Raw genomic sequence first — 12,918 nt, forward strand, 5'->3', positions numbered from 1 at the left:
TATATTGTGGGTTACAGAATAATATGAAATGTTAATTTCTTGATTCTGATAACTGTATTGCCGTCATTGTAAGATAGTATTTGGTTCCTAGGAAATACATCTAAAGTATTTAAGGGTAAAAGGGCACAATGTCTCCAACTTACCCTCAAATTGTTAAACAAAAAAGCTCAACGTGTGTGTGTGTGTGTGTGTATGTATGTATACACATAATTATGGGGCGGGGCAACATTTCTGAATCTAAAAGATAAAGAGTATATGGGAGCTCCTTGTATTACTGTTACAATTTTTCTGGAAGCTTAAAATTATAGCCCAATAAACAGTTAAAACTGTGTAATAAGAACTGAAATCAGTACTGAAGGTAGAACAGGGCAGAAACAGACTACGTGCTGAGTTATGGAGTTTTTTGGGTCTACACAAGTATATTGGTGAGGAGATGGACAAACTGTACAACTGTGTATACAGAAACCTCAGGGAATGCTTTTATTTATTTAATTTTTTTTGGTGAGGAAGATTGTCCCTGAGCTAACATGCGTACCAACCTTCCTCTACTTTGTATATGGGACGCCGCCACCGCATGGCCTGGACTGATGAGTTGTGTGCAGGTCTGTGCACGGGATCCGAACCCGCGAACCCCAGGCCACTGAAACGGAGTGCTCAGACTTAACCACTATGCCGCTGGACAGCCCCAGTGAATGCTTTTAATTGAGAACTGTCACACTAAGCAAAGCCAGGCTTCTCTGCTCAGAGAAGGAGCAGTGAGACAGCCACTCCTCAGCAGGAGAGCTTCCAGGCACTGGCTTGACGGTCAGTCATTGGACACGAAGCTCTGCAACTTGCTTCTGAGAGTGGCCCAATGCTTAATGCTAAAACAAGGTGTGTACTAACATTTAATGAGGCATTTTGGTCATCATCTAGAAAGCCAGTTACAGGTGCATGCACAGACACAGAAAGAGACTGAAATGCTACAGAACAAAATGTTTATGGGTTGTGGGATTACAGGTCTTTTTCTGTGCACTCAGGCATTTTCCCAAGTGATCCACCACACAGCACACGCATTACTTTTATGGTTTCAAAAAAAGATTTAATTTAAAAAAATCCTGCAGCCAGCCCCGTGGCCGAGTGGTTAAGTTCGTGTGCTCTGCTTCGGCGGCCCAAGGTTTTGCGCGCTTGGATTCTGGGCGCAGACATAGCACCGCTTGTCAGGCCATGCTGAGGTGGCATCCCACATAGCACAACCAGAGGCACTCACAACGAGAATATACAACTATATATTGGAGGGCTTTGGGGAGGAAAAAAAAAGATTGGCAACAGTTGTTAGCTCAGGTGCCAATCTTAAAAAGAAAAAACGTCCTGAATGAGGATTCCCAGAAGAGGGATTGGATGCAGGGGTAGAGAGGGGTTTAGAAAGGGTATCATTCTTTCCCCAGACCATTTATTCTTCCATTCATTCAACAAATACCCCTGAGTACCTACTCTCTGCCAGGCATGATGACAGGTGCTGAGTAAATAAAAATGAATAAAACAGATGGCAATTCCTATCTTTGCACTGGTTATATTCTGGAAGTGCATGTATTTGTCTTGTGTGGGTGGGCATAGGGCTCCAGGGAGAGAGTGGAGGGAAAGACAGAGGCCAGGTACAGGGGGCCATGGTGAGCGGTCTGGATACAAGTCTACATGCGAGGTGACTGCAGTGATCAGACATTAGGAATAGTTACATGTAAAATACCACTGTTACTGAGATTTTAGAGCTTGTTTTGAAGGCACAAAATCCAAGCAGTAATAACTCGTAACTCCATCCCCACCCGGGCTCCGTTGCGGCTTGTTTATACACATTTCCTTGATGGGCAGCTTCGACATGACTCACTAAATCTCCGCAAGTATGCAGGCTGTTTCCTTCATTTGCTCTTCTGCCAGGGAAAACCTCATCTTAAAATATTTTGCTCGTAATTATAAAAGAAATTTCATAATCAAGTGTTTTCATTTTTTTAATAAAAAAGCCTGCGTGCAAACCTTCGTGACTCCTCCTAGTCACCTTCAAGCCCTGCTTACACCTCTAACGTGGAGAAACCAGCAGCCAGCAAACTGGGATCGTCTCCAGCAACTCCTTCCCTTTTGCCTCTGATTTGCGTTTAGGGCAATGATTCTCAATTCTGGCTGCCCCCTAGAATCTCCTAGGGAGCTTAAAAAACTTAACATACCAGCCCCACCCGAGACCAATTAAATCACATCCTTGGGAAATGAGAGCTAAATTCTATAGGCTCATTATCTCTGTTACCTTTGCAATCTGTCCATTTGATCTGGCCCAATTCAGGCCCTCATCACCTCTTAGTCTGCTAATTAAAACCGTATTTTAATTGTTCTTTCCTTCTCTTAATAATAGTAGTAAGCTAACAGTTATTGAAGGCTTACTTTGTGCTAGGCACAATTCTAAACTCATTACAATGCACTGGGCTCATTTTCTCACAACTCTGAGGTCAAGTCCTCTTCTAAGTCCCTTTTTACAGATGAGGAAATCGAGGTAAAGAGAGATGAGGTGATATGCCTAAAGCTGTACAAATGGCAAGAGGCGGAGCTGGGATTCAAACCCACGGCATTATGCAGCCTCCAGCACATCCATCACATCCATCGTCCTCTCCGGGCATGGTAGGTTTGACGCCTACACACGCGTCTCAGAAGTTGGAAGGAATGAGATGCTCTGACTAGAAAAGTGGGTGGTCTTCTCCCAATCTGTAGAACTTCAAGTTAATGTTAAGGTTTTCTCCCATAAATGTTCCTTAAGCTTTTGAGGCCTGTTTCTGCTTTTCTATATTAGAATACAGAGTATGATAATAGACAATTTACTAGATAACTATCTATTTTGCCATCTACAATGCAATATATCAACTATTCATGCCTGTCCACTCTCAGACGATGATGGGCCAGTACCCGCAGAGCACACACTGGCGATGGTTGGATGTTTGTTTGGCAGTTGGAGCTATGAGTCTAGAACTTTGCTGAGAGTTTGGAAATTCCGTATACTTTTATGTCGCTTACACTGAGATATTAAGTGAGGATGAGTAGCTCATTTATTTGAGGAAAAGAGTCTAGAAAGAAAAAGGAAGCTTAGAGAGGGCAAATAACTGATATCGTGTATTAATACAGTCTCCCCAAGCTGATGAAAGGAGGATTACAGGTAGCAAAAGGTTGTAATACTATCAGCTATCATCTGTGTTGAGAAAAGGTAGGGGAAGTGACTAGATTTAGGTATGAGATGGCAATTGGAGAGCTGAGCCAGGTGGCAATGGATTGGCAGAATAAACGATTCAGGGACGGAGGTGGAACGGCTAGCTCTTGTGTGAGAAGTTGTGCAGTAAACAGAAGGAAAATAGGATAACGTTCATGGGAGGAGGAGGGTTGGGTACAGGCTTTTTAGTTTATTGTTCAGAGATGGATTACTCTGTGCAACAGGAAGGATGGGAAACTCAGACACCTGTGTTAGTTTTAAAGGGCACTCACTGCCTCTAAAAGTAGATGGAGAGTTGAGATAATATGCAGAGAGACAATATGTGGGGGGCAGAGAGGAGAAAGGACCCTGCCATCTTGGGGTCTGCTGGAGTGGGCTGGGGGATGCCATAGGTTGGGTGAGGGGGTGAGCAAAAATTTGAAAAAGTTAAGGAGAGACAGCTGTGCCAAGAGGGGACAAGCCAGGTTTGTGGCAGGGTGGACATGGGATGCCATGTCCTCCACCGTGACTCACTCACACCACTAGAGGGCGCCTGTACCTCGCGCTCGGCCACCCTAGATGGGAATCTGGAGGGCCAGAGGCACTACCCCAACCTATTCCTGGGGTGCTTGTTCAATGGGCTGCTCATATCTTGGTGACGAACCACAGAACCTCTCAGGGGCAGCCTGCGCTGGATGGCTGGCCCTGCCGCTCACTGCTCCCCACACAGTCACTGGTCCTTCCTAGAGACTGTGAAACAGCAATCCCTGCCTGTCTCCCCAGGGGACAGCTGTGACGATCATCTGAGAACTACACATGACATTGCTCTGTCTACCAATGGGCTCTGCCCCTGAGGCTGGTCTCATGATTACTGGAAATCATGTGGCTCACCGTGCCATTATTTACCTTTCTATGTATCCCTTCTTTCTCCTCAACTAGACTCTAAGCTTTCGAAGAAAAAGGACTATCTGGGTATCTTAAAATGTCCTGAATGAGATGAAATATGTCTGGGATTTGCTTTAAAACCAGCCAGTATGGTGAGTGGGAGGAGTGTGGGTGAAGGGAACAGTTGAAATTTTCTGTAATCAAGTTTTTAAAAGTATCCTGTATGCCCAGGCCTCCTTGTCTATAAAATGGATAGGTCGTGCAGGCTGGGGTTGCTTCTAGCTGCTTCTTCTATGATTCTGAGTCACCATACAGTGGGTATCACCAGTTAGCTGCAGAGTGCATGGGGCTTAAGGCAAGGGTTGCCCCAAGCTCTTAAGAAAAATCCATGAGGGGCCGGCTCCGTGGCTGAGTGGTTAAGTTCGCGTGCTCCGCTGCGGCGGCCCAGGGTTCGGATCCCGGGCGCGGACACGGCACCACTCGTCAGGCCACGTTGAGGCGGCGTCCCATATGCCACAACTAGAAGGACCTGCAACTAAGATATACAACTATGTACCAGGGGGGATGTGGGGAGATAAAGCAGAGAAAAAAAAAAAAAAAGATTGGCCACAGTTGTTAGCTCAGGTGCCAATCTTTCTTTAAGAAAAGAAAAAAAAAAAAAAGAAAAATCCACGAAAGGGGAATGCAAGGTCCCAGGTCTCTTAGCTGCTTTTGATTTCAGTCTGTTGCAAGCCCTAAGGCAGTGAGACCTGCTCGGACCCCATTGCTCCTGTCCCCCAGGACCATCCAGACCTTCCTCTGCAGCCCGTATTACCGCAGGGCTGAGCAAGAGAGCCTTGGCTGCCCCGAGGGGTTTTCGTTTGCACGTGTTTTAATAAATTCTCTCCTATAACATCCTGTACAGAAGAACCTCTTCAACTGTCACCTTGCAGCTACAAGGCAGGAGCAGAAGCAATACTGAACAAGCTCCAACAGGAGGGAAAGGAAAACACCGCTGCCCAAGTGGAGGGGGCAGAGGGATTCTGACAGCAGCGGGACCAGGGTTACCGGCTCGGGTCGGGGCGTCCCTGCCAATCACAGCATCCCAGGTGGTATGTGTACATGTGTTGAGGTAGAAGGGGTAGGGAACCCCTGACCCTCAGCTCTTCCTCGATTGTGCTCACACACCTGAGGTAACACCTCTAGACCCCACAGCTTCGGGAGGTGGAGGGGAGACAGTAACATGCAATCAGGGGACTGAGCGTCCCTTTGGCACTTTAAGGAGAAACAGACTTACCAAGTGTGCTGGGGATGGTGACCTGGTGTCCTTGACTGTGGCGCTGGAGGGGACATCAAGGAGGGGCCATTTCATCTGCAGGTACTGCACAGGGGACAGAAAGCACAAAGCAGCTGGTCAGATGAGGCCTCGTGCGCCCCGAGTGAGCAGAGGAGGAGCTGTGCAGCTGGGCTACTGGCGGTTCAGGGAGGCGATTCATTTTAACGGTGCACACTCCGGCCTGGGTCAATGTCCAAATGACGATCACAGGACAGTATACATTGATAACCACCACCAGTGCCACCAGCCCCCTCCATCATTCTCAGGGGATGCAGACGACAGCACAACTGACCAAAGTAGTCAAAGAACCTATCGCTGAGGGTCAAGTCCTCCCCGCTCGAGTCACGGGACAAGCAGGCTCATCAAGGGAGCAAAGGCTCGCAGATGGTGACCCCGCCCCATTCATGTCCATCTCTTACAGCATCACACACAAAGCTCCCTAAGAAACAGCCTCTCCAGAAGGATCTGGTGAATGAATGAATAAAAACCATCTGCCTGACACTTGTAGGGTCATGGGTAAGATCTGTTCATACTCAAGATGCTGAACTTCACTTCATTACAGCGTTTCTCAACCTTGAAATGATTATCTGGTACCTTACCCTCTCTCGTGTATTACTGCAGAAAATCCAAACCAAACAGTCAATCACACACAGAGACACACACACGACACATATTTTCCTTAAACGAAAAGCCTCTCCTCAAGCCCGGCATAGCACAGACTTTGGCAAGAGCCTGGAATGGAGTGAGTGGAGAGGCAGTAAGGGGCACTGGGTGAGCCCGCCTGCGCTCTGGAGTCGAGTATTCATGGGTTTAGGTTCTCAGTCTGTCAGTGTAGGCTGTGTGAACCTAGACAACTGTCTTAACAACTCTGAGTCTCAGTTTCTTCATCTGTAAGGCAAGGCTATTATCACCAACTTTACAGGTTGTTAGAAGAATCAGGGACAATGTCAAGGTCTGAACACAGTCCCTCCCACGTGGGAGACATTTGATAAATGGCAGCTCTTATTTTCATAAGCAAACCATTAGTCTTTTGCCAGGCGCAAAAACACATGTGTTGTCTTAGGGTCAACACTGATAGGGTGCTTCTGGGCTGCAGACCAGCTATGCAGCCTCTTCGCAGAACTCTTGAGGATACTTGGAAAACTAAAGCTCTAATAGGAAGTGGTGGTTCCAGGGGGAGTTTCACAGAGAGACAGAAATAAGTCTTTGAATCGTCCCTTGCCTTCATCATCAATTTCGGGGGGAAAAAAAATCATGATTTGGCCTTGAGCCATGTGCACGGGATCAGGGAGGTATGGTGGGCAGTGCCCCAGAAGGGCCCCTGGCCTTCAGCCACAAAAACTGACCGAGACGGCAGGCGCTGGGCTTTCCAAAAGGTGTCTAGAAGCAGAAATAACCACACAGGGACACATCTACCAAGGACCAGTGAGTAGCACAGACAGCAGGTGGGATGGGCCAAGCAGGCCTGGCTGCAGCGGGGCTTATAGGATGTGGGTATGAAAGGGGGCACTGGGGGCCCTGTGAATAAAGATAGTCTTTCCACTCTGGGCCCTTTGGTACCCTCCCCCACCCCTTATACTGAGTCTCACTTGTGATACTATCTTCTTCTTCCCTTCCCACCCCCACCCATCTCCTTCACTCCTCAGAGCCTACACTTCCTGGATGAACTAACAGGATCGAAATGCCTTTGGCAAGTTAAAAGCATTGGACAAATATCGACATCATTAGTTAAAAGTCATTTCCTCAGTGAATAACAATATTTGGGCCACACTGGCAGTTTTCAAAGCATTTTCACACACATAACCCAGTTTAATCTTCACAACAAACCCGGTGCTGACAAGTAGGGGTGACTGTCCCAAATTATCAGATGAGCTAATGGAAGTCAACACGGGGTAAATGACTTGCCCAACTTTACACTGGGAGCTGGAGCTGAGGTCTCGACTTCCAATCTCACACTTTTTACTACAAGATGAGTCATAAAGCTTTTCACAGCACCACCTTTGTGAACACCCCACCGCTCTGCTTTGCTCTGATGGGTTTCTCTCTCCTCTGTCTCACACAGGGCTGGCCACCCAGAAGCCGAATGAATACATGTATGTCAATATTCTCCTGTAGGGACACCTGAGGTGGCCACAGCTCACACATCAGTGCTAAACACCACACTCGTTTCTCCAGAAGCAACAACATCAACATCTGTTTTTTTTTTTTTTTTTTTAAAGTTGAACCACAATCACAAGTATCAAGAGAAGTGTCCCAAAGAAGTATCCACTCCCCCAACATTAAACACAGTAGAAGGGTTCCTAAAATCCATCAGCTCTACCAGCATCTGGCTCCCTATTTAGAATCACAAAGACACACACTGAACACTCTTGATTCCTGTTGGCTTACCAGAGGTGTTCTCAAATCATACGTGGTGGCCCAAAGGAATCTATCTGAACCCTAGTCTGGGACAACGCTGGAGTTTGGGTCTCAGAGAATACTGTCAGCTGAACTTACGGGTTGGTAGGCACAGCAGGCGTGAAGGATCTAGAGCAGTCAGATCAACGCTGGTACTACTGACGTTCTGGGCCAGATAATTCTTTGTTGTGAGGTCTGTCCTGTGCATTGCAGGATATTTAGCAGCATCCCTGGCCTCTACCTACTAAGCGCCAGTAGCCCCCACCCTCCTGCCCAGTTGTGATAACCAAAAATGTCTCCAAACTTTGTCACATGTCTCCTTGAGGGGCAAATTGCCCTCTTGATGAGAACCACTGCTCTAGTGGTTGAGGAGCTGGTACCCAATATACTATGAGTTGCCTGAGGGTCTGTCTGCCTTGGTACTGGGCCTATTAAGGTACAAATATACGTATAAACACACACACATTCACAGTAAGGGCTTTTAGAAATAACTACTATTTGGGGCTGTCTATCACGTGCTTGGCATTTTATCTACCTACCAAGATGTCTGAACTTCTGGTGGGAGGAGACCACACTGGCCTCTTCTCCCCTTAGGGTTCACTCTCACTGACTGTAACTGAGACCTGGAAGCTTAAAGGTGGGTGAAAATCTTTAGCCCTGCCCACTGAAGGTGGGCACCTTACAGATATGTCAGGCAGGTGGGGAGAGGTGGTTCTGGGAACAGTGTCCATTTCACCCAGGACCCTTCCTGCTCCAGTCACTCCTGGGGGTGTGTGTGTGTCTAAGAGAGAGAGAGAGAGAGAGAGAAAGAAAGAGAGAGAGAGGGAGGGAGAGAGATTTATTCTGGGAGGTAGGGAAATGGAGGAGTGTCACCTCCCCCCCTTCTACTTTTCTGCTTTTGTAAGATTTTGAAACAAGTGATGAGGGTAGGGGTGGGAGAAGACCTATAAAATGTTCGAGCCTCCTGCAGCTTCGCTAGGGAGTATCTCTGGATTGCAATTCTGAGGAAAGGAGCATTCTAAAGGGACAGTTGAGCTTCCCAGAACAAAGAACTGGGCAGAAGGAGCCAGCAACGCCCTTGTAATCCTCCCCCACCTCAGCAGCAGAAATTTGGAGGTGGCCGGGCAGTTCTGAATTCCTACGTCAGGCCTAGCCCAATGTTCAGTGGAAATAAAGCTCTTCTGGACTGCAATTCTCATGTGAGGCCAGCCCCACAATCACCCCAGGGCTAATCATTCATTGGTGGGAGCATGTCCTCTGGGATTAAGCATGTATGGCTGAGCCGAGACTCTTTGCACAATAATGGTATGTGGGCAAATTAAAACTGCTGGTTTCTCCAAGCCCAGTCTAGGCTCCATCCAATTGGCCACAACTGGCTCCAGACTAGTGTATCATGGTCAGGCTGAAGTGCATAATGAAGATGGTCCAGCTACTTCCCTCCTGGAGGATGCTCTTTGGAATGGAAAACATCAGACCTGTGTGGCATCAATGCAACTGATGGCCAAGCAACAGCAATGGCTACCACTTATAGGATGCCATCTGTGGGATAAGTACTTCTGATACTCAAAAAACAGAAACAGACCCAAATGGCAAGTGCTACCACCCTCGATTTACATATGCTGCTTAATATGCTCCTGTGTGTTGTGACTCTGAGACAGGACACCAATTCTTCCCGAATCCGGGAAACTCTTTTTGGGGGACTGGAATTCCATGGATCACACCTGGGGAAATTCTGCTCTTGTGGTTCTCAGTTAAGTAGAATGAGGCTGTGGATTAGAATCTGTCTTTTCCTTGTTAAAAAACGATGATTCTGTTCCTATTTTTAAATCGTTTTCACTGGAACAGTTGCTGAATTCTCTCAGCATCTACTAAAACGGTCAGATGGCTTCTCTTATCTGCCTCAGTCATGAGCTGCATACACAGTGATGGATTTTTGGACACTAAAGCACCCTTGCATCCCCAGGTGAACCCTACTGGGTCATGGCCTGTTTGTTCTTATACTATACTGCGGAACGCTAACCATGAGTGTTTTAAGATTTTTACTCCTACGTTCCTAAGTAAGAGTGGACAAAAGTTTTCTTTTTCTGTGACATCTTTATCAAGTGTTGCTCTCGGTGTTATTTTGGCTTTATTATTTATAAGTAGTGCTGCTCCTCTTCTCCTTAATGTTCTGGGCCCCTTTCGGCACCTTGGGTGCCCCCCCAGTGCCCTCCTTGGGGTGATCGCTCGGCCAGGTGGGCTGTTTCTGCTGGACTCGCGTCTGGAAGGGTCTCTCCGAGGGGTGCTCTCACCGGAGAGCTGGAGCCCCCCTTCCTGCAGGGAGGCGGAGCACTGGGCCCACAGAATCCCCGCTCAGCTCGAAGACTGTGCAGCAGATTAATTGCAGCTGTGCCCTGGAATTTCCCCAACATACAAATCTTCATGATGTAAAACAGCTGGGAGGAAATCCCAGCATGCCCCGTACAGAGGCAGAACTGCCAATGAGCTATGGAGATTAACCCTCAGCCTTCCAGAAGGTAGGGAAGAGCCCCTCCCCCAGCCATGCCTGCCTATTCCAAGCTTGCTTTGGTGTGGACAGGACTCTACAGGCCTCTTGGGAACGCCCACATTCTCCCCATTCACACGTTCTCACAGAAAACTCAGGCAAGAGGCAAAGTTTCATGTGACAGAATCGACAGCGGTGCTCCCAGAAGGGGCGCACTATGGCTGGAAGCAAGGATCTCCCAGCGCTTCCCAGGTGAGAACACCCCACACCACAGAATCCCCTCTGCTTCTCCTTCTTGCGGGGAGGGGCAGGCCTGGTGCAGAAAGAAAGGGCCCTTTTCTCTAGATTTCCTGTCTCATGGATTTGTGTTTAGCCAGACGAAACTTACCAGTTTAGGTGACCAGTCTTTTCTGCCTCTGTGGTCCCCCGTGGTAAACAGACTCTGGGACCCCAGAGCCAGGGCCCCTTCAACAGAGAAGATGGCTCTCCCAGACTTCACTCTCAGGAGACCTTATGGTGCATGCAGCCACCCAGGAAAACAGGCTAGAAACCCAAACCCCGCCCTCAGATAGCCGTCCACCACACAGCGAAAAGGACATTGAACAAAATGCTCTCCACTTCCTTTTAAAGATTTTTTTTTCCTTTGTTGAGGAAGATTAGCCCTGATCTAACATCTGTGCCCATCTTCCTCCACTTTATATGGCGGTAGCCACCACACATGGCTGACGAGTAGCGTAGGTCTGTACCGGGAATCTGAACCCACGAACCCGGCCTGCTGAAACAGAGCACACCGACCTTAACCACTATGCCATGGGGGCCGGCCCCAAAGATGACTTAAAATGTAGAATTGTATTACAAATGAAAAATGTGAAAAAACGATCAGTTTCTCCTTACTTTCCATTCTGCCACAACTGGGGGTGTAATCGTTTCTCATCAGGACTACCGCAATGGCCTCCAAACTCTACAAGAGTTTAGCCTTCTAAAAACTAACCTACGAGATCTCTTTCCAGCTTAAAATCCTTCCTTGGTTGGCTGCTGAGGGTCGAGAGATAAAGCCCCTAAACTCAGCAGCAATCCAAGGCCAATCTATTTTGGCTTCAACCCTCATGGCTTCCCCTTACACCCCCACACTAGCTGCACTAAAGTAATTTCCATGCTCAGAAGGTGCCATACTGCTCAGCTAGTCCCTGGCCTGGTGTATCCTTTACTCTTGGGAAACTGTAAGCCCCTCTTTAAGACCTAGCCCCAAGGTCACCTTCCTGGACCAGCCTTCTGCAGCTTCCCACAACAGTCAGTCACTCTCACCTCTGTGCCCCAGCTGTGCTTGGTGTTCCCATGGCACTCAGCATGCTGTGTTGTCCATTTGCAAATTGTGCCTGTCCTTTGGACTGTAAGCTCCTCAAGGGTCGCGTCCACACCCCAAATTCCTTGCCCAGAAGCCAGGGCTCATGATGCATCCAGACCCTGTCCCACCTTGCGCTTAAGCACTTTATAAGCCCCAGTTTCCACATGTGGAGCACTGGGTTGTCTAGCCTCTTCCTAAATCCTTTAGAGACATGGAACGTACGTGACGGGGCCTCTTTCACTCCTGAGCAATTGGTTCTCACATTAATTGGCTTAGTATTGCCGAGAATGTGTACCTGCAGCTTGGAGGCTGTGATACCCAACCTGCTGGCTACTGGAGGCCTGTTTAAGACCCTCTATCTTCAATCAGAAATGGACATAAGTGGGTCTAAATTTGAAAGTTTATCGATATTAAGCAAGGAACTCATTAGGAAACAGAAAAGCTTTCCCAAGTGGGAATAAATGTTTAGTTTCCAGAAGTCACTGAAGAAGAAGAAATGAAAGTAGTAAGAGATGGATTCCAAACATGATGGATTAAACAAAGTTCCAGAAGTATAAAAAATAAGGTTCACACACCCCTTATTTTCTTTTCTAAAGATGAGTACTTTCTGCATCTGCTTAGTTTTATGGATGGCACTCAATCCCAAACATAGTTACCCTCTGTGATTGACACAAGTATAGACGGTTGGGTTTCTTCTTGAGGTTTTGTCGATAGGTGAGTTGTTACAAATAAATCCAAAATGTCCTAAAGTAAGCTACTTTTCAACGTAATATGACATATAAATTTCCTTGCAAAAGTAATTTAGAAACTTTTTTTTTTTTTGTAGTGTTTTAAACCAGTGAAATGGCTTTTTTCTCTTAGGCACCTGTCACAGCATTTAGTCGACAAATATTTTTGGAGCCCCTCCTACGCATGGGGGGCAGAGGGGCTCCAAAAATATTTCATGACTGAATAGTAAACTCAAAAATAGAGTGGATTGGTGAGGTTTCAGTTTTCCCATGAACACCTATTCCCTGCCCCTTTCCCCAAATAATTCCCTTTCTTTCCTGGATGGCCTGACACAATTCTCTTCCTCTCCCAACTCAGAGAATCTGGCAATCTGCCTACCAGACTTGACCAAGGTTGGTTTTTAATAACTGGCTCCCCCTAGAGGTCAGATTCTGGTGGTGGAAGGACAGCATGCGAGGTGGGAGACCAGGCCTCCAGGCTCTAACCTCTCTGGGCTCAATCATCTCACCTTTACAATGGGGATGTTTTACTTTATTGGCTTGAAGGCAGGGACCTGGACC

At 47.4% G+C, this 12,918-nt stretch overlaps 1 protein-coding gene across 1 annotated transcript in view; it reads right to left on the reverse strand.

The window, feature by feature from the left end:
- The window catches only part of TCF7L1 (transcription factor 7 like 1), a 144,616-nt gene that overhangs the window by 12,908 nt on the left and 118,790 nt on the right, over window positions 1–12,918 (reverse strand). The window contains exon 6 of the mRNA XM_046661825.1: window positions 5,364–5,447. Coding sequence (XP_046517781.1) covers window positions 5,364–5,447 — 84 coding nt within the window. The remainder of the gene's footprint in view (window positions 1–5,363; window positions 5,448–12,918) is intronic.

This window comes from Equus quagga, chromosome 5, assembly GCF_021613505.1.
Source record: "Equus quagga isolate Etosha38 chromosome 5, UCLA_HA_Equagga_1.0, whole genome shotgun sequence".
NCBI classification, from domain to species: domain Eukaryota; kingdom Metazoa; phylum Chordata; class Mammalia; order Perissodactyla; family Equidae; genus Equus; species Equus quagga.